Source organism: Pezoporus flaviventris, unplaced genomic scaffold (genome assembly GCF_033815535.1).
Source record: "Pezoporus flaviventris isolate CSIRO_AGI_PZ_B2104156 unplaced genomic scaffold, CSIRO_AGI_Pfla_v1 ptg000007l, whole genome shotgun sequence".
Classification (NCBI taxonomy): domain Eukaryota; kingdom Metazoa; phylum Chordata; class Aves; order Psittaciformes; family Psittacidae; genus Pezoporus; species Pezoporus flaviventris.
Window position 1 is genome coordinate 73,500,377 of NW_026892555.1, and position 21,371 is coordinate 73,521,747.

Below are 21,371 nucleotides of genomic sequence, written 5' to 3' on the forward strand. Positions count from 1 at the left end.
CTCCTGGGAAAATGAGAACTCCCCACCAGGAGTAAGGAATAAAAAAGACTGCTACTTTTGGTATAAAGCTCCAGTTTTCCTCCCTTCAGGCTTCCTGTGGGTTCAAGATGTAATTATCTGACTCTATAGTCATCCTATCCCTCCAGCTTCAGCCAAGGGGCACATGTCAATCAGCAACTGTATGGCTGGTGTTGGGAGAAGGGGTCAGGCAGTGCGAGATCTGGGACTGTCTTTCCTGTGGAACAGTATACAACACCCAAGTTCCCATCAACTCAAGGGTTTTTGATTTCCCATTGAATTGTTTGCTTTTACTATATAGCTTGATACAGAAAAAAAAGCAAAAACAACCAAAAAACAGAGAAGAGTTAAAAAGAAAATGTTTCCTTTATATCCCACTTACTAGAATATCTCTGACTACATGGCATGTGTTTATTTGCCTTGTGTGTCCCTTATGGCCCCTGGCAGTAGCCTCCTGAGGTTTCTGTCAGCTGCTTATACCACTAGTGATTCATGTTAGTAAATAAGGAAAGTTACACAAATTTTATTACCTATTCTTGTTGTCTGATTTATTACACAAGTGGCACTGGTTTTCTTTGTTGTGTAATGCAAGCCTTTGCAGGCACAGTAAAATGAATTTTCCTGGGACTATTTTTAGAGGCGATCAGAGAGATCCTGGATTAGAACAGATTAAGTAAGGACTTCTGCAGAGATGGTACATATACTAAGCTATACCTTTACTTAAAGACATGTGGCCTGACTGATATAAGAGGGGGTTTCAAAATAAGTGAAGTTGAACGTATTCCACAAAATAAAGGGGAAAAATGGTGGTTTATCTTCTGCCTGTCCACAGACTGGCCTGTGTTTTTAGCTAGCGGAGTGCACTTCACACTGCGAAATGAATCTGTGAGCACTCATGATGTTGTGAAGGGAAGGTGGCAATTTTGTGCCTTCAGTATTCAGGACTGGAAGGGGCAGTGCCCCTTAAGCTTGCTTATGGATAAGAGACTGTGCTTCAGGCTACCGTGTTCCTCTGCAGAGGAAGCAGATTTGCATGCTGCTGCTCTGTCCCTGCTAGAATATTCCTTTGCACTTGTCTGATCGCTTTCCCTGGCAAAACCAGGATCTCCCCCCTTGCCCTTCTACCAAGAATGTGAGTTTTTGTCCAAGCAACAGTCAGACAAAATTCATTTAAATTCCCAGCTTTTTTTTTTAAATTGCTTTCCCAGTGTAAATTTGCGTGTGACTAAGCTCTTGCAGCCCTTTCTCTAAAAGGTCAGCCTAAATTATTTTGTGCAGATAATATTAACAGTTATGTGCTTGATGGATTTCTGTAGCACATAAACACCACTTCTCATGGGACTGATGACCTGAATAATTACCTCATCTCAGTCACAGTTGATCTGATCGGCTAAACCAATTATGATACAAGCTCCAGCCATTTATGAAAGTGTCTCAGATTGCTTTATGCCGACTGAAAGGTTTCAGGTATTATACACAACTTTTAGTATATGGACGATAGTGATGCTCAGCACTAAATTTTGCTCTTTTTAATATAGTGTACATTTAGAATCTCTGTTAACCCAAGTTTCACAGCATTGCAAAGTGAAGACCAAAATTTCCCTGAAATAATGTTGAGAGATTTATTTTGAAGTACTTGACCAGATTTTTTTCTTTGTATGTGAATTATGTTCTAGTGATAGTCATATGTAATTCTGTTATGACAGTGAGCTATACGTAGCAGAAAATATTAAATATATGAACTGTTGTTTTAGTAAATCAACAAGAAAAAGTTTAAACACAACTTTGTATTCTTTTATGTTGCATTATTCTTCAATTTCTATTACTCATTACATTGTTTGTGTAATATGCATTTGACTTAGACATAATTTTCATAGTTGTCCCTACATGCGATTATGAATTGCAATCATTATCCCATCTAATTCAATTACATGCAGTTTTAATCATTGCTGTAAACTAACCCTGCAGAATTGTCATTAATACTTAGAGATGCAAACAAAGCAAACTGGACAGTTGTTTATCATGATGCTCATGAAAAGCAACGAGTAATGTCAATTTAGTCTTTTGCCAGACCCATTTTTGAGTGGGATAATAGGTGAAAAGCTATAATAAGCTGTTTTCATTCTCAGCATTTTGGTGGAAAATAAGTTGTCAAAAGAGATTTTTTTTAAAGGCTAAAATAATTGCATGCTGTATGTGATTTGCTCTCTTGTTCAGCTTGAGTTCATTATTGATCCTCTAGTATTTCTTGTGATGCCTGTTACCTGTAATGATCTAGTGTACAAATAGCCTTACATCTGTAATTTTGTCAAAACATCTCATTTATAAAATTGCCTCCTGAGATATCCATGACCTCACTTCATTAGATACATTGTTATGTCACCAGCCAACACAGCTGAGCAAAACGGAGTTTATTTTAATAAGTAGCAGCACTGTTCCAGTTCTACATGAAATCAAAGGCGAATGAAGAAATCAGTTTAAAAGGAATCAAAAGTTTCCCAAGACTATTTTATTCTGTTTCAAACATTCAAATTTCAAGCTCATGCTTTTGTAGGAAATTTTAATACAATGATTTTAGGCTGACTACAGAAGAGCACTTTGAAACTTGCAGTTTGTAAACACTGCTTGTGGAAGGTGTTGCAACAACTAATTAACTTTAGGTAGTTCCGTGCCCGAACTGCCCATTTATGTAGTCTGGGATGAAATTAGTAAAATTAGTTACACTTTATTTAGAATATAAGGAAAATAAGTAATTTATCCCGGTATGACTGTTTTGTCATATGTTCTAAATAAAGTATTGTTAATTTTGCTCTGCCACTTCAAAACAAAAGGGGATCTTGCAAAACTGTGCTAGTTACATAAAAATAAGTTATACTACAGAAGAACCATGGGGAAGCTCTGTGCAATGCCAAATATTCCACAGAAGAAATATAGAGCCTTCAACACCTAGCAGTATTATGGCTTCTACTTGGAAAAACCTTGTGACTGAGTGGAATTTTTCCTTTTTGTGGAAAAATCCACAATAAATGTTAATGTAGCTGATGTGATGGATGACTTATACTTTCTTGTTTGTCACATCGAGTCGGTATGTGAAATCTGAAAAATTAAATAGGATCTGCTGGAAACCTAGTTTCATGTTTAAGGTCTCTTCTGCACAGGGGATTAAAGAAGAGTTCTTATTGCCTGTTCTGTTTCATTGGTCTGGGAGAATGATGGGCAGCAATCTGATCAGGAGAGCAAGTTTAGCTAACACCTCAGTTCTTGAAAATCCAGGCTGCTGTGCCTGCATGCTGTGATATATATATAGTTATTCTTTCTAATAATTTATTATTATTATATATTAGTGGGAAGAGTTTCAGGTTTTATTATGATTTAAAATGGGTGGTGGTTGAGGACATATGAAAGGGAAGAGAGGGAAAAGGATGCTGTGGAAGGACAAAGGTTGAAGTCTCAGGGAGATGACATGCATTTAAATTATCCATCTTCCTTCTCCTAAAGCTTTTCACATGTAGTGAATATGTGTGAGAGTTGCTCTTACTGACAAAATAATGGTAAGATTCAACTTTTAAAATTTTTCTTTTTCCGCATACACTGACCGCTTCACAATTGTACCATGACCCTTCATATGAGGAGCAGAATAATTGATGCCTTGGTAGCACACTAATGATATAAAATGTCATCTCTTTTCTGAGGACAACCAGATTATTCAGGTTCAGAATATTCTAGCTAAAATTCATTTATACTTCTTTATTTTTGTCTTTTAGAAAAACATTAAGTGCACAGCTGTATTTTCCTTCAGACTGATGTGATAGAGGCAGCTGCTTTACCGATTGCTTCAAAAAGCAGTTTGCTGAAAACAACTTTGTATCAGTTATATTTATTAATTGAAATTATCATAAGAGTTCATAATATATTATGGCTGTGGATATTAGTATTTATCGGTATATGAAGTTAAAGATTCCAGACTAATCATGTTGTGATCGATTCATTACGTGTCTTGGCTGATCTGCTTTTTCTAACTTTCAGCAAGCAGAAGATGGACAGAGAAAGACAGAAATGGATGAAAAGAACAAAAAAAAAGGGGGGGGGGGAGAAGGGAAAAAAAGCAACATGAAACCACAAATTATCATGGTATCACTGAACCAGAATTTGGGAAATAATTGTCAAATCTAGGGGTTTATTGCAACTTTCCTTCTAAAACTGTAGCCTCCTGCACCTCATTTCAATATCTGACACATTTGGAAGAGTTATGCAAAGGAAAGAAGCCCTTCATCAAGCTGTCTGTCTCACCTATCTCCCTATGAAACGCATAATCAGAGAGTACTTACATCAGCTTCACAGCCCTGGACATTAAAGTGACTTGTTTTTATCTCCTCATGCAATTGCTTGTTTTGCTTCTCAACCAGACAGTGCTGGGCACGCTCTGTCAAACACCAGGTTCTCACACTCTTATCTGACCCACTTCAGATTCATACAACCGTCTTTCAGAAATGATTTTCCATGCTACTGCACCATGTAATCCCTCAGAAAGCTCCTACTCTCCATTGCCTTTCCTTATCTTTAAGCAATCGGTGTTTGATAGCATTTTTGGAAAGAAAAACTTCAGAAAATGTTGATACCAAAGTAATATTTCTGGTTTGGAAACTCAGACTGGTGAATGAGGTTGATTGATTTTGAGATAAGTTGTGTCTCATGTTTGCTGAGATCAGAACACAAGCGTGTGTAAATATGTCAGATCCTGTCTGACGGAGGTGCCCACTAAACGTAGGACAAAAGTCCCTAAATACTGCAATGTGAAAGACTCTTGCAAAAAAGAGATGATGTTTGTTGTTTGCTTTTGCTGAGTTTACTGGTTTACAGTTTGGTTTTCTTTTAAAAAAAAAACAAAAATTGAGGTTTGTTTTTTGTTGTTTTTTTTTTTAAGCATCTGGTAAGTATTTTTAGAACATAAAAATATCCTGTGAATATATCCAGTGAAAACATCCTTCGGATACTGTGTGAAGCACTTTTTTCCACTAGAGATGGTAACTGCTTTAAGTTATTCTTTCAGCTTTTTGAGAATAGGACTCTCTTCAAAAATGCCATTTTTTTTCAGTGAGCAGTAAGATCCCCCTTCTTATTGTCAAAAATTTTAGGTCTTCTCCAAACTATTGTATACTTAGTTTTCTGCTGTCACTTCATTAGGAACTGCTATTTTACTGAATCACGGGGTGATGTTTTAAATCTGTAGAGTTTTTGGAGTTGTAAAGGCCTATATTGTGAAAAATTAAATTATTAAAGAACTAAAATAATGCTCAAGTCCCTACCAAGTGGACACTGGCACTTTTTTTTCCGTAAGCCAAGAATGATTGCATCGTGGTAAAACTTGGATTATCTGAACAACCCCACCAGGAGATTACATACATTTTAGTGAATATGTATATATATGACTTTAAGCAGAATCCTCTGTGCAATTTCAGTAGAATGGCTTGCAGTATTACAGGTTCTTCACAAGGAAATGGAGATGCTCTTTATAAAACAGTGGAGGGTATTGCTTCATGCTGAGGACAAGAGTGAATTGAGAATAAAAGAAATCAGAGTGATAATATTTTATTGAGAGATGTAATTGAGAAATACTCTACGTGGCCTGTGAGCATCCCAAAGTGCTGGAATTGCCTCTGTATCTTAATGAAGCTGTTTGCCACCTAAGCCAAAAGGACTATCCAGAATAACACCAGTTACAATGACAAATCAGAAGTGGCAGCTGTCATTTGATGAATGTCTCTGTCTCAGTAGCGCTCATGGGGAAAAGAAATAAAGAGAATCATAAAATCATAGAATCATTTAGGTTGGAAAAGACTTTCAGGTCACTAAGTCAAACTGTTAAACTAGCACTGACAAGTTCATCACTAAACCATGTCCCTAAGCATCACATATACCTGTTTAGGCGAAAGCTGCTTTAAAAACATGATGAAGGATTTGGGGAGGGCCATTCAGATTTCATAACTGGTTTCTCCTTCTTGCTAGTCTTTTGTGGTTATGGACTTGCATCGTGTCTGTGTGAGTGTGTTTTAGGCAGGCAGGGTTACCAGAGAGGTTGAGATTTGTGTCTCTGCCCTTATATTTTCAATAGTCAGATAGTGATGCTGAGCTCAGAAAAACTGTTTCATACATTGGCAGTGAAGAGGGAGTGCAGGGAGCACTGATTTATCCACACTGATTTGCCCTCCCCTACAACCATCAGTCCTGTGAGGATGAACACTGGGCTGCCTGAGTAATCTTGAAGACCAGAGATAATGGTTTTAATCCTAGTGGTCAAGTGAGCAGCCAGAATTAAGTACTGTAGTTCCATTTAATTAATGACAAGTGTATTTTGCTCTATTTTAGGGAAGCTGTCAGTTTGCGGCTGTGGAGTGAAACACTAACTTGGTACCAAGCAGAGTTACAAGGTTTACCTCCTAGCTTAGATTCCTCCTGGAAATTTCACAGCTTCCAACCATGATAAAACACATTATACAGGATCTCCAAAGCAATTTTATTATATTTATGATTATTAAAAAAGGTCTAGTTCTAATGGGAAACCTGAAGTTCCAAACTGGCAGTATGAACACAACTCCTGCCTACCACTTCCCCTTCAGAGAACAAGCAGTTGTTTTCCAGAGCATTAATATTCAGAGCAAGTCCAGTTCATCTTACCTGCTGGGTTCATTTTATTATATAATAAAATCTGATATATTCTCATTTCTATTTAGAGTACACAGCCATATAAGCATAAGCTGTTTATAAACACTTACTTTCCAAGTAACATAATACAATACCTACTCTCTTAGGTATTTCTGAGGAATACCAAATGTTGCTCACCAAAGGGCAGAGATAAAAAGCAGTGCTTTGGATCTGAACATTGTGCCTGGAGCTAATCACTAGTTAGGCTGATACCTTCTCAGTTCTTCAGTCTGAAAAAATAAAATAAAATTAAAAAGGGGCCTAGTATGTTTTCTCAGTGAACTTCTCTGAGTCTGATAAACCTAACTCTCTCTTTATATTTTACTTACAGAATGGTCTTATCGTTGCCTGTTACCAAGGTTATGTGGATATTGTAATAGCCTTAGCACAATGCCCACACCTTGATGTGAACTGGCAAGACAATGAAGGGAACACGGCTCTCATTACAGCTGCACAGGCAGGTAAGGCTCTTTGTTTCACCTCTATAACATGCAGGATCTTAGGAGAAGTATGTGTTGTGGCTGTTATTTTTAGGATTTTTTCAAGGCACTGAAATAAATTAGTCTGTGTGAAATAATCCTGGACAAGTCCACTCCTAAGTAAGTCTGCCATGATTTTCTTTGAAATAAATAGTCGAATAACAGTAATATTTATCCAATGAATTAAGACAGGAAAAGCCCTAAATTTCTAGTAGATACCATTAACGTAAAGAAAATCTTTTGTGTGTACTATAGTGCTTTGTTTCTTTAAGCTTATTTTCCTATGTTTGCTCTGGCAAGCAACCAGTCAACATTTTGGTCATATAACATGCAGTTTTAGTGCTGATAGCATCTCTTTTCTCATGCTTGTGGCACCAGACTCAGCAGGTCTGCAGTAACAGAAATATCTTAGCTGTTAAGACATTCAACCACTCCATAAGTAAAAGCAAAAAGCCCTTAACCCCTGTTTACATAGATTTTACAATCTCACCAGGGTCTAGTGTTTGCCAATGCTGCTTTTATAACAGACATGTTAATCCTGATGCAGACTGGAGTGAGAGCAGAGTTTATATCTCCAAGTTTTATTTTGTCCCACCCAGCATGGTAATATTCAGTGGATAAGTGTAATAAAGCACATGAATGTAAGAGATGGTCCCCAAAGAGTTACTAGTGTACAGTTAAAAAGCCATCAGATGATTATTTTTGTTAAAACTGCAACACTGTGCTTTAACCTTTAAGTGAAGCTGCAGTTTTCCCCTACAAGTGTTAATAAAGTGCTAAAGCATGTAAGTGAAGAAAAATTTAACCAAGTAGACCATCACGTTGTAGTCTAAAGCTATTCCAAGGCTGCCTGTCTCTGCATCAATGGTTTCCTTTGCATTCCTCAAGCATGCTCCTCAAAGGCAACTTTGCAAGGAAATGCATATCTGGTCTTTATCATGTCTTCTCACTATTGAAGAATATGAAATGTTCATGGGAGTTCATGGGACATGGTATGACCTCCCATATCCTGGTTGCCTGCAGGAAACAAATTTCCACCAAGCAGTGTCAATGAACATTAGAAGCCGTGTCTTAAGACTGAAGCAGTTTGGTTTTGATGCTAATTTAATAATATTGCCACTAGACACTTCCAGATAGTACCAAACTTTGCTTTTTGTTGCACCAAAAAGTGAAATCCACTAAAGAAGTCACTGACAGGTAGGTCTTGGATACTGGAAGAAAGAATTGCAGCCACAGTAAAGTCCCTAGCAAAGTCATGAGTATAGTAGTTTTCCAAGTGGAGAAGTCTCCAAAACTAAGCAAAGTCATGAGTATAGTAGTTTTCCAAGTGGAGAAGTCTCCAAAACTAAGCTACTTGTATTTATCTGCCATAATATAAACTTTGACTGTAAAAGGTTTAATACTGACTCCTTCCTGACCTTTATAACTCATGGTAATGAGCTCAGAATTAATCCAGAGAGCTGACATTGACTTGACACTCTCTGCCAGTACTTGCTATTGATCCCCAAAGCAACTGGAAGTGACTGCAGTCAGCAGAAGCTAATACAAACTCCTAGCAACTTGGATGTTTTCCCCTGCCTGTGATAATCCTGAGCTACAGTGTTGACACCAGTTATTTAACTCATTATCACAACATACTGCTGTAGTGTTAATAGAGATTACTGTGAGGTGAACGTTGCAACCAGAGGAGCTACAGTGCAATAGATGCTGCTTAATTATTGCTAAATGTTTAGTAGTATTATAAAGAACTGAAAGCAAATGTTATGTGAGCTTTCCTTTAGTGGAGGATTTGTTTGTTGCGGGTTTTTTTTTATACCAAAAGTATAGGATTTCCTATGGAAAGTCTAATAGCAAATCCACATTATTTCAGTTAATGGTAAAGTGATATCAGAAGGTTTCAGAAGGTGCTGCCACTGTTGATATGACCAGGTGTGACATCAGACCCTGAAGAGAAGCTGGATGGGAAAGAGGCTGCAGTCCTGAGGGATCATTCTTTGTGTTTCAGAGGCTGCATCTGTAACATGAGGTACAGATACTAAGGGAGATGGAAGGGAGGCCTCTTTACTTTTGCTAGAGAAGTTTAAAATCCACACTTGCCTGAAACCTGGGTTGTTTCGTGACTGCCCAGACATGATGCTTAAATCTGAGCATTAGCTTGAGTTAAGTAGAATTATCTTAAAGACCAGACAGAGTCTCAGAAGAGAAGTGAATTCAATTCCTTATATTGATTTTGGTAATTTAAGATCTTTATCCTTCAAAGAAAGTATCTAAAGCTGACATTTTTTTGCATGGGCTGACCCATGCAGAGAATGATAGGCTGGAGTGATCAGTGAACAGCAGTGCTTTCACGACAAGTTTAATAGTGTAGAAAAGTAACCACAAAGTTCTCTGCTTAGTGTGTAAAATTCAGGTTTGAGAACTGCTCTGTTTACTTGCATTCTCAATGCTTCTTACAGAGGTGGGATCCCTTCTCAAAGAGTGCTTACCTTACAAAACTGTAAATTCATTGCAGCCTGCAGCAGGTGGTGCCCAAAAATGGTTGGTGATGCTGTTAAAAAAGCAGAAGCAAAATCATTAAATGTCAGTACAAGAACAATGCAGGAAAAAATATGGGAGATTGATGTAAACAAGAGACTGAAATAACAAGTGGAAAGAAAGGGAGGAGAGTGGTTTCAAAAAAATGGAAAAGGAAGGAAAATCACATTACCTTGTTTTCCTCTCCGTTCTGCTGCTGCTGAGGACACAGCTACATAAGCAGCAGTGTCTGGTAACTGGCATGCACTGGTGTTTAGAGAGAGTTCTATTTATTTTCTCACAAAGTATAGACGTTTTATGTTACAGGGGCCAGTTTGAGGCAGTGCTGTGGAGGCAGCAACACAAAATCAGGATTTATCCCAGTTTCTATTTATTAGGGGAGACACGAGAACACAAACACCCATTCAAAGGATAAAACATTCTGGGTATCTTCAGTTCCACCCATCCAGAAAAAAACATTCACCACCCATAGGCCAACCACAGGCTTTTTGCAGGTACAGTTTGAAATTGTAGATGTTATATGACAGAGCATCTTCCTTATACAGCTTATCCTTCTGCCTTCATTACATAGATTATTAGGTAATATTGCTGTTCATTATAGGCAGCAATTAAGTGAATTAAGCTATTACAGACCTCTGTGCTGATCTCTAAATATGGCTCACAGGGCAAGGAAGTGCAACCTTAGCATGCCAGTTCTGGTAGAAGATAGATCTGGCTTACTAACAGCAAAAGCCAGATACAAATTCAGTATCACCAAACTGGCTGAGGCCAGGCTAATTTGTTTTAGAACTGCATACAGCTTTCATAGCAGACTTTAAATCATAGAAGCCTCACCTGGCTTATGATTTAGATATGCGCTTCTAGTTTGCCGAGACACAGGAGAACTGAAGCAAACCTTATGGCCTTAAATCAAAAGTGTTTGACAGGGTTTGAGCAAAAACTTGGCAACTCTGAGCTCTGCTTTGAATTTGATATGTTTGAACTAGAAATTTGAAGCAAACCCCAGAGGACAGAAGCTCCTGCAGATTAAAACTGAAGTGGTTTTCAGGAATCCCTGAGACACAAAACTTCTGAGAACCACAAACCTCTTCATTTTCTTTGTTATTTCATTGCTGGTATTTTTTCTGTCTCATTTGAGGTCATCTGTAGCCCCCTGGGGAAGTTTGGCTGAGCAAGGTCTTTCAGAATTGACTCTTAGGATCATCCCAGATTTGCAAAACGTCTTTTACTGCAGCTAGGCTTTTGGCAAAGGGAAGAACATCTTTAGAAATATAACAACTGCTGAAAAATCTTTCATCTTGCTATTTCTCTGTGTTTCAGTTCCTGTCTCCAGTTTCTGTGATCAAAAAGCAGTATTTCAGCTGTTCCAAAATCTACATGAAGACACACACTGAAAATCATTGAAACACAGCATGTCCTGTAAAACAATTTGGGCACAAAGATTCTCCTGGGAGTAATTGATACCTTGATAGGATTTGATCTTATTCCATAAAGACAGCTTGTGTATTGAGTAAGCAGGACTGGGTCACTTGATCCCACCCTGCACCCAGTTCACCTTTTCTTTGTTCAGCTTCTTGTAGTTTGCCTAATATTTATATTTCATTTGCATCAGACTGTGCAAGGTACAGAGAACTCCTTAGTGGGTTATCTCTGATTCTGGCATTGCTGAGCTGATCTGCACTATCTCTACATCTGCTCAGGTTTCAGGACAGTTTCCAGTTATTGTGCAGCAAGGTAGCCAAGGCCAGGAAATTCCAGGAAATAAAGGAAAACGTCTTAAATTATTTGGTAAAGATTTTCTTAACTTGCTTTCCAAAGTGAATACAGGACTATGTTGGTACAAAGTGACTGCTGAGGAAATCTGCACCAGATGTGACACCATAGACTTAAAATTGTCCTGTATGAATTACAATCTGCATCAGTAACACTTCTATATGAATCTGAATGACATGCATCACAGGATATTCAGCTGGACTACAGAGTGAGATAAGAGAATATTTTCACAGCTCCTGGTAATTAAATTGTGATTGTTGCAGCTGCCTGACAGACTGCATTATTTCATAAAGCATCAAAGCATCATAAAATGAATGACAAGTGAAGAGAAAACTGGTTTGAATAAGTCATAATGGCACTAGATATTCTTCTTGTTCTGATAGTCCAATTATAAAGACTTGATGTTTTAATTGGTCTTCCAACCATTTAGCCAGAGATGTCTTCATCTACTTGGTACACGCTTTGACACCAGTTACTTCGGTATACAAGGCACATGAATGGCACAAGTGTTGCTTTTAGAAACAAAATTTATTAGTACCAAACCTGAACATCAGCCCCATTTTATTGTTGTTGGAGAATAGACAAGTGGCTTTACACTGCCAGAAAAATAAAAATGTGGGGTTTCTGTATCTTATTAATTATCTGCATTTTTTCAGTTATCAAACCTGCAGGAGTAATTTTTGGTTTAACCCTGAGACAGAACTTTAATTCTGTGGCACATTATCTCTGCTTTTTCTTTTCTTTAAAGGGCACATAACCATTACAAATTACTTGTTGAACTATTTTCCTGGGCTTGATATTGAGAAGAGGAATGTGTTTGGATTCACAGCACTGATGAAGTCTGCAATGCAGGGCCGAACTGAATGTGTGAAAGCCTTGATGTTGGCAGGTATGCAAAGTGCTTCGTTGCTTCTTCATCATCATCTAACTGTAAATGCTAGACAGTCACATGCAAACACCAAGAAGAAAATTGTCTGTTTGGGTATTTACTCTGAGAGGTACATTGCCACCTTCCCTGGAAATGTGTGCAACATAAAGTCAGAGAGAAGGTGGTGAAGCCACGTGCTGCAGGTGCAGGAGCACTCAGTTTCCCCATGGAAACCCATCCAGGAGTTCTCCAAGTGCTCTCAGGATGAGATTCATTGTCTCCAGGAGGGTTTGGGGAGTGTCATCATCAAGATTTGTAGACAAGGAGTTAATGAAGTTCATGACACAGCTGGAGAGGACACACAGGTCTCTTGCTGCCAGTTCTCTGGGTGTGATACTGCAAGACTGTGTGATGGTGGTGGATCCACAGCCAGACCTCTGCATCTCTGCCCAGCCATGGCAGGTCTGGGGCAGGGAGTGGAGAGCTTTGAGGGCTCTGGCTCCCATCAGTAGAGTTGGGTGTAGGGTTCACATCCCATAGGGGACATTGGTGGTAAATCTGGCAACATAAGGAACAACCCCTCTTTCTAACCCCTCTACAAATCTGAGTTTGGTCTCAGGTTTATGGGCAATAGGGCACCAGCAGGTCTGTATCTGCTGGATGGAGGGAGTAGAGGCACAGGCAGTGAGCAGCTCCATCTCTGCCCACCTGCCTCTCTTCTCAGCTGAGAATAGGAAATATGTTTCTTGCTGTGGGCTCTTGACTGCAGTTTAATTTCCAGCTGTATGCATTTGCTAGGTGAAAGGATCTTGGAAAGGCAAGAGGCACTGGGGAAAGAGCCTCTACAGGAGCATTCCCAGCATACAGCACCTTTTAGACACAATGTTGTATGTTTTTATTACATTAAATAATTGGTATATACATTATTAGCTAATAATTAAATAACTAGCATATATTAGTATACGTTCTTGTAATTCAGTTGCAGATATTTGACACAAATCAAATATTATGGAAATTAATGTGAATATTGTTCCTGTCTAGACTGTGAATCCTACAGGTCCATTTCATTGAGAGAGACTTTGAATAAGTGGTTCATTTCAGTGATTTTGTTGTCACAGAAGTCTAACCCCCTTATAACATGAATATTTTAAGCTGCAGGCATTTATCAAGCATAGTGATATTACTGTCATTCATTTTCATGACATCTAGTTTCTAGGTGTTGATAAGACACAGGAAAAGTTTGGATGATGTGGTAAGCAGCATATTATTTTCTGCAAGGTTCTGTAGCCTCTTTTACTAAAATCAAGGCTTTGGAATGGGATCATTCATTTTGGAATTAATTTTTTATGACACAAAATTATAAGATGGCTGTCAGAGCTAGAGTACTGCTAGACACAGATGCACTTTCTGGACCAACACATACTTCATGCAGATACTATTTCCAAATTTTCCAGTGCCCATTATAAATTATCACTGAAAATGAAACTTCAATCCCAAGGCCTTATGAGCTGTCAAATTGACCTTACAGTGTCATGGCTTTCTGTTATTATCACTGGAGATCTGATGGAAGCTTCTTCTTTCTGCTTTCATCACTAGAAGCTATTTCACAACCTTTCCATCTTTGTAGATAACTGAGTCCTTGTTATTCTACTTCTTGTACAAAAAGTATTGGTATCAAGGTTTGCTATGTGTTTTCTGCCTCTGGCACCAAATAGCCACCTTCTTGTTTTCATGATTCATAAAAAACCAGAATATTAGGGAGAACAAAACTTTAGCCAGACAGAAAACGGCTTTGTTAGCCTGCATATCTGTATATGTTTACCTGTAGAAAGATGTATTGGCCTGTTAGTGCATGAGAGGTAGTAAGGATACCAAAGATCATGTATTGGTTAAAGAGGTGTACCATTACTATACACTGGTTTTAAATCGTAGTTTATATACATGTTTTGGTGAGTATTTTGCAGGTCCTCACATTTTTAGCTCAAAATAGAGGCCACACAGGAAGCATGGTAAATTTCTTGCACCCATTTTAATATCTGATTATATTTTAGCATTGTACACTCTGGTGAAATGTAGGGAGGGAAGGAGCTGCTCATTCAGAATGGATTTAGAAGTGTTCAGGACTTCAGAGATACTGAGTGGCAGCTGATAATAAGTGCTAGTTTGCTGAAGAAGATGAAAGAAATTGTTATTAAAGACTTGCTGACCAAAAGATCGATTTCACAAGGAAACCAGCAAAATTCCATGTTAAAACATGCATGGAAATAACAGGAGGAAAACACCCATAATCAGCTGTGGGTCTACTTGCACAGAAAATGCGTTACAGCCAGTAGGGTTTTAAACCCAGTATTTGTTTAGGGACTTGGGTAAGAGCTCTCTTGACAGGCCCCTACTTATGGCAATGCAGGAGGAAAGTAACTCACCTTCATAGCCCCCTAAGCACGAACTTAACACAGTCAGATGGGCAAGAGGTAAGGGCAACGTGTGGCAGATGATTGGAGCTGGCTTGTCAAAGTGACTGCTCTTTCTGGTATTTGAGCTCCTGGAGGGTGGCCAAGGTCAATCATTACAAGATTAAGGCGCTCTGAGACACTTGGACATAATGCTGTTCTTTCAAAGTGAGTCTTTGGAACATCTGAATGTGCTATTCCTGAGTGCACAGCGAGTTAGGGGGGAACTCAGTCACTCACTGGCAGTTTGTCACAGGCTGCTGCACTGCCAGGACTGCGCTGATGACAGCATTCAGCAAGCGAGCCAGCCCGAGCAGGAACACAGAAATGCTGGTTGCAGTTCATGTGTCAAGCCCTGCTGTAATCGCCAGTGTAAACTCAGTGCTACTTTAGTAAAGTCATCAGAGTGGCTGTGGATCTGGAGATTGGTCTTTAAATACCACATATAAAACAAGTCAGTAACAGATGCTTCAGCTCTTTCACTCCCTATCTTTAAACTCCGGATGTCAGTTTTGCATCAAGAGGGACATTAAACCTTCTTAATCAAATAGGATATCGGTATCCCAAAGGGGCATCTGTATTCAAACTAGTTGTGCTGAAAATGATCTTAATGCAACTTTCGTAGGAAAATCAAGGCAACTGGCAAAATGCAGTTTTTCTAAAAGAAAACCTGTAGGCTATACTTACAGGGAAATGACAGTTCAATGAGACTGCTATCACATTTTAAAAGGGACATGACTATTCATGTCTCCTCCAGATGGGGCAATCTGCTGAATGACAAGGCTGTTCAGAAATGTCTCCTGATCTGTACAGAGAATCAATACCGCGGTAGTACATCATGCCTTAGAAGTGGTTTTGTGGTATAAGGTACAAATTGAAAGATCGGAATTTCAATACTCTGTAGTACTGTTTCCTGAGATACAGTTTATGAAACACCTAGGGACACATCTGCCAGGGAGCAGCAGGATTGGGCTTCTTTTCAAATGGAGGTAAGCCAAGGGTGACAGCAAGGCACACAGAGGCACTAGCCTCATCAACGAAGGTGCTTCTTGAAGAAACAGAGCAGGGCTGGTGAAAATAGCCAGGATCAGCCAGTACTGCAGTGATTGACAGGCAAGTCCATAGAGTTAAGGTAAGTGTGAAGTCAAAACAAGAAATTAGGTCTGTGAGTGAGGCTCCAAATCAGCAAGGCATATGGCCAGGCACAGGCATAACTGTAACACTGCTCAAGCGAGGATCAGAGCTGAGTGTGTGAGCTTCAGTGCAGCCCCCAAGCAAAGACGAGGAGTCCCCAGTGGGCACTTTCCCTCACAGCTCTTTTTGCACGTCTCAAATCCAAGGTCATCTGCACCATATCGGAGCTGGCAGGTCTCTTTCTCAAAGGTAAAGGTAAGCAGCTGACTGTACCTCTTGCTTGTTTACAAGCAGAACATACTGTTCATTAAAATTTATATTTGGAGACAATTCCTTTATTTACTGTTGTCCCTGTGATAAATCCTTGCCTGTTGTGTGTATGACATGGAAAGAACTTCCACTTAATCTGCCATGTTCCTGGTCAGCTCTACTGGGAAGGAGTGAAGACCCAATCAAGTGTTAAGAAGCAACAGGACAAGAAGCCAGCCTGAGATTGGAGAGATTAAGGGGCAGGAAATTTGGGTAGGATAGTTCAAAGCAGGTTAGTGCAGCAGGAAGACATGTCTTTTTAAGTCTTTGCTCCTCCCCTCACTGATTTGTCTGACTTCTGCAGCCAGGAACATTATCAAACCCTGCTGCCTTTGAGATCTTGCAATCCTTTCTTCAGTCCACAGCTAATAAAGCTTTAATTTGATTAACTCTTCCTCCTCTATCTTCCTCTTCTTCGCCTCCTCTCTGCTTTCCAGTCTGGACCCCATCCTTGACTCCCTGCAGTGCCCCTGTGCTTTCTCTTTGAGTGGTCCTCGCTGAAAATTCCACTTAAATTACACTTAAACTGACATCAGGTCTTTTGCTTACAATCTCTCCATCCACATTTACTCTTGCTCTGTGTCTCTAGCATCCTTTTTTTAGGTATTTTTGCAGAGACTTAGGAATCTTGTCCATTACCCACTCTTTAACATATATGGAAACTTTCCTTATGTTTGATTACCCATGTCACCATCCTCTCAAGTCAGTGCAAACCCCATTATTTTTTATGGGAAGGATTCTTGTGTACAGAAGTGTTTCTTTCTGTATTCGTCACTCTTTTCATGCAAGCTCAAGTGAATGGATTTTAAAATGGCAGGCAACATTCAATGCAGTTTCAATTCTTTATGTCATTCTTTGCATTAAGAGAATTTCATATACGTAGCCTTAATTTCATCTATTTTCTTTCATTCTTTGCATTAAGAGAATTTCATATACGTAGCCTTAATTTCACCTATTTTCTTATTTTTTATTTTTCTGGCAGATCAGGAGTTCAGGAAGTTAGGAACCGGGTATCTCCTTATGGCATGTCCATTTGACACAAATATTATTGAGTTTCATATGTGACGTTTTCTTGTATGGATCTCCCTGATTCCACTCTGATCATAGCAACAAAAGTGCTGGCAGTTTCATTAATTAACACTACTTGGTTTTCTTTTCTTCGAGGGGCAAATGTTCATGCGACTGACCCAAGCCGTGGACTGACTTCATGGGAATGGGCTTGTTACACAGGAAGATCAGAATCTGCCTTCATCATGCAAAAGCTGATGGACAGGCCATGCCCGGAACAGCTTTGTGATCAATATAAACCAGAATGGCCAAAGATGAAGGAACTTCTTGCCAAGGCTGCAGAGCCAAAAAGCTGTTTGCAGAGGTTTTCTGAGTGCATGAGGGCAGCTATCTCATTCCGGTCTTTCTACGGCCCAGAAGCAGACGGGGTCCTTGACCATATGGTGAAGGTGACGACAAGTTTGCGCAGTCCTTTCATTGCCCTGTCCTGCCGGACTGTGTGCCCAGGCAGCCCGCCTTCTGTGGGGAAACGCAGACTGGCTGTGCAAGAAATCCTTAGGCAGCAGAGAGCCGAGGAGATCCGATCTCAGGACAAAGATCACATTAGCAGCTATGAGAAGCTATTTCAGAACTCCAAAGTCACGCTGATCCCCAAGAAGAAGGACCGGCGAGCCAGCCTGCAGCCCATCAGCCTTGCAGTATCTCAAGTGAACACCATAGCCACTAGGAAAGCAAGCCTCTTGCCACTCCACCTGCTCAGAAGGAGCAGCGTCAGGCCAGGATTTGTAATCCCCAAAGTCCGAGTCAGCAAGGCTCCTCCTCCCACCTTCCAGCCAGAAAAGTCTAGAAGGAGGAGCAGTGCAAAGGATGACCCCTATCTGCAGATTCCCAAGTGGAGGTACAAGGAGCTAAAAGAGGAGCGGAAGAAGGCAGAGGAGCAGGAAAAGAAAAAAGCAGCAGAGGCTCAAAAGCTGAAGCAGGTGTCTCCTGCCAGATGCAGGACCTGATTTAAAGGCAGCTTCTTAGAAGGTTTTTGAGCCATTAGTCTTGTTGTCTGAGCAAGATAACAGACTGAATGCCTTTGTGCATGCCCACTGCTCATGGAGATGGAATACTGAATAATGGCCTTTCAGGTGCAGAAACAGTGCAAGGGCTATGTTGTGGCATGTCTGATGGTGGAGCAGGAAGGTATTTTGAGGTGGAAGACTTACTAAGTTTGCCTGTCTGCTGTTGATAGGAAGTTGTCAGTGGGGCAGTCCTTTTGCAGCTTCCTTTTTTTTTCCAGTTCCAGGTGAATGACTGAGAAATGGCTTGAAAAACAGCATGTGTGAAGGGATCATGTTTTGTGTTTGTTCATTTTGTAATGGGCAAAATTAAGGAGTTGTGTGTTTGACACTAGGCTTTCCTCCCTCTCCTTCCTTAGGTAGATGTATTTCAAGGTTTTATAGTAATAATAAAAAGTTTAAAATATACCACAGTGTTGGTGGGCAGTGAAAATCCAGGTCTACAATCATTCTGGATATACTAAGCACTTTATTTTAATCCCAGTAATCAAAGTTTAAGACAGGATAGGTATTAAAATTTACAGCTCTATACAGTCTGTATGGATGCAGTTCTCAACGCTATTTTTTGTTCAGCTGAACAAAAAAAGGGCCGCATATGGAATACTTCTGTAGCTGAGGTATTCACATCCTCTGCAGGTATAAATCAGGGGCAGGAGTGATTTTTTTTGAGCAACAGAGAAGCTGAGCTAATGCCCCCATCACCTGAGATTTGCCACCCCCATTCATTTTCCTCGTATCTGCCATTTGTTGTCTCCTCTTTAGTCTCAGGGAATTTTTTGTCATTGTGCTTAACTGTGAAACAAAGGGAGATGGGGAGACATAGGTGGGGATTTTTAGGTTGATATTAAAGTTCCTGTTAAAAAAAAAACAGCCAGATTTATTGTGAACCTTTCCTGATTACAGCCAGGACAGGAAAATTATGCAGCTTATAGCAGTTCAAGCAATTTTCCCAGGTATAAAATCCACCCACATGCTACGAACATGCAGTCAGAGATGCAGCAGCTCGGCCACTAAATGTTAGGAAACTATGGCCAGATGTTGTTGTGAGCTTTGGTAGCATGCTTCTGGGTGCCCGAGGAGGGCAGTACCTCACCTCTCTCCCTCAACAAAGGGAGAATACCTTCTCTAGTATAGGAGTGCGACTCGAAGTGGCGATTCTCACAGGTTGCTGCATGTTCTTCTGGTCCACATTAAGGCTCCATTTGCCTTTACCAGCAGTCAGTCTGGCATGGCAAACCCTGGCAAATTCTGCTAAGGAAGGGCTGCAAACCTGCTGCTTGCTGAAAAAAAGACCACGCTTGTGAAAGCAGAGGTCACCTGCAAACAGCAAGTCATACATACAGCACTTTCTCAGGCTTTCCTCCCATTTGAAATGACATGTGCTGCAGTGTGTCCTAACATCATTACTCTGCTGGAACTCTGGCAGACCCCAGCTGCCACTGTCACCAGCTTCTCCATTCAATTAAAGGCAGGGAAAACTTTCCCATCCTTTACTCCCACAGCACAAAGGCTGTCTGTGGTCTCACTGAAGCTGTAATGAAACTGTGTATGTCATGGGAGAAATAAATTCAGTTGACTGAAAACTAGTGCCCAGATTGATATTGCCAGCCAGCATCTGCACAGTCAGGGCTTGACAGAGGTTATGGCAGACATGTGAAACAAGGGTTTTCCACACAGCCTGTACTTTTACTTTTTGCTGGAGTAGCTGTGCTGGCTGGACTGCATTGCCAGGGAGCCTCCAAGGTCAGAGCTGGAGGAATATTGACCCTGCTAATCAACCTTCCCAGTACTGTGAATATAAAAAGGATTTTAGTCTGCAAGTGCATCAGCTCAATTTGTAGGCACCAATTTTGTTATGGATTTGGTAACGAGAATATAAGCTAAACTTATGTCTTTGGAGAGCAGGGAGACAAGCTTTTAGCTGTCTGTGGCAAAGATACTGCAATGGATTCATAATGGATTTCAAATTTGTGCACTGGATTGAATGGTTTTAACTATTAATTTTTTTTTACTGCCAACTCAGCATACAGAAGGTTCAGCATTCAGATTCAGTATCTGAAAAGCAACCTGTGCTGCAGGTGAACATTTGAATTTGCACTCTCAATATCACTTGCAGGAGACATACAATTGGTAGGTGCTCTCAGGGATTAACATACAGATATTAACATGTTAGAATTAGGGGCTGAAAACTAAGCCAGTTTTCTAGCCCTTTGTACTTTACTGTGTATATGTGTATAAATATGTGATATTTCCATTAAAAGAAGCACAAACTGTCAAACTTATTTGGCGATCTTATTCTTCAGGGTGGTTTGAACACGCTGTCTTTCACTTTTCAGTAGATCAAAAAGCCCACCCACTTTCCCCAATGGACTAATCAGTATCATCTGAAAGCAGTCTGGTTTCCCTGTAAGGAGCTATTGTGGGTTAACCTCCACTCCTTGTGAATTTTTCCCTAGGAGTAAAAGGAAACCTCTACATTTGTCCCAGCATCAACCTTTGATGGCCACCTTGGTCAAGAGAGAAGCTATCGCTTTGATGACATGCAGCCACGTTACTCTGCTGCAAGCAGGCAGTCCCCTGGCATCCTTACAGACAGCATGGATCCATTCTGTGCATCTGTGTAAAGCTTTGCACTAGCTGGGTTGGGAAGTGCAGGCATAGGTCTCTCCTCATTGCCTTCATCCCCTGCTGCACCACTGCACCCCCCCCAGCTGTCTTACTCCTCCTCTTCATTACCATACTCACCAAAGTGCTGCGCCTCTCTCTTGCTCTTCTTATTGTCTGTCTGAAGGATCTGAAGGTTGGGAAAAGCTCCCCCAAAGCATGCTTCCAGAAACCTGTGCAAATGGACCATAGTAGTGGAAGCTGCACGCCTGGCTTGAGCTGCTGCCACCAAGGTGGATATGATTTCTAATGGATTCCAGCACAAACAGAATGGTTTGTGTTTTGTTGTTGTTGTTTTTCAAGAGACCTGTAACTATGAAATGCCAAGCAATACCAGCTGTACTTCACATTGCTCCTGGTCACTCAA

General features: G+C 40.2%; 1 protein-coding gene across 1 annotated transcript in view; it reads left to right on the forward strand.

Moving 5' to 3' along the window:
* ANKRD33B (ankyrin repeat domain 33B) overlaps positions 1 to 20,689 on the forward strand; it is a 40,132-nt gene extending 19,443 nt beyond the window's left edge. Inside the window, exons 2-4 of the mRNA XM_061449213.1 lie at positions 7,052 to 7,181; positions 12,256 to 12,396; positions 17,433 to 20,689. Coding sequence (XP_061305197.1) covers positions 7,052 to 7,181; positions 12,256 to 12,396; positions 17,433 to 18,283 — 1,122 coding nt within the window. The 3' untranslated portion in view covers positions 18,284 to 20,689. The remainder of the gene's footprint in view (positions 1 to 7,051; positions 7,182 to 12,255; positions 12,397 to 17,432) is intronic.
* Positions 20,690 to 21,371: the final 682 nt, after the last annotated feature.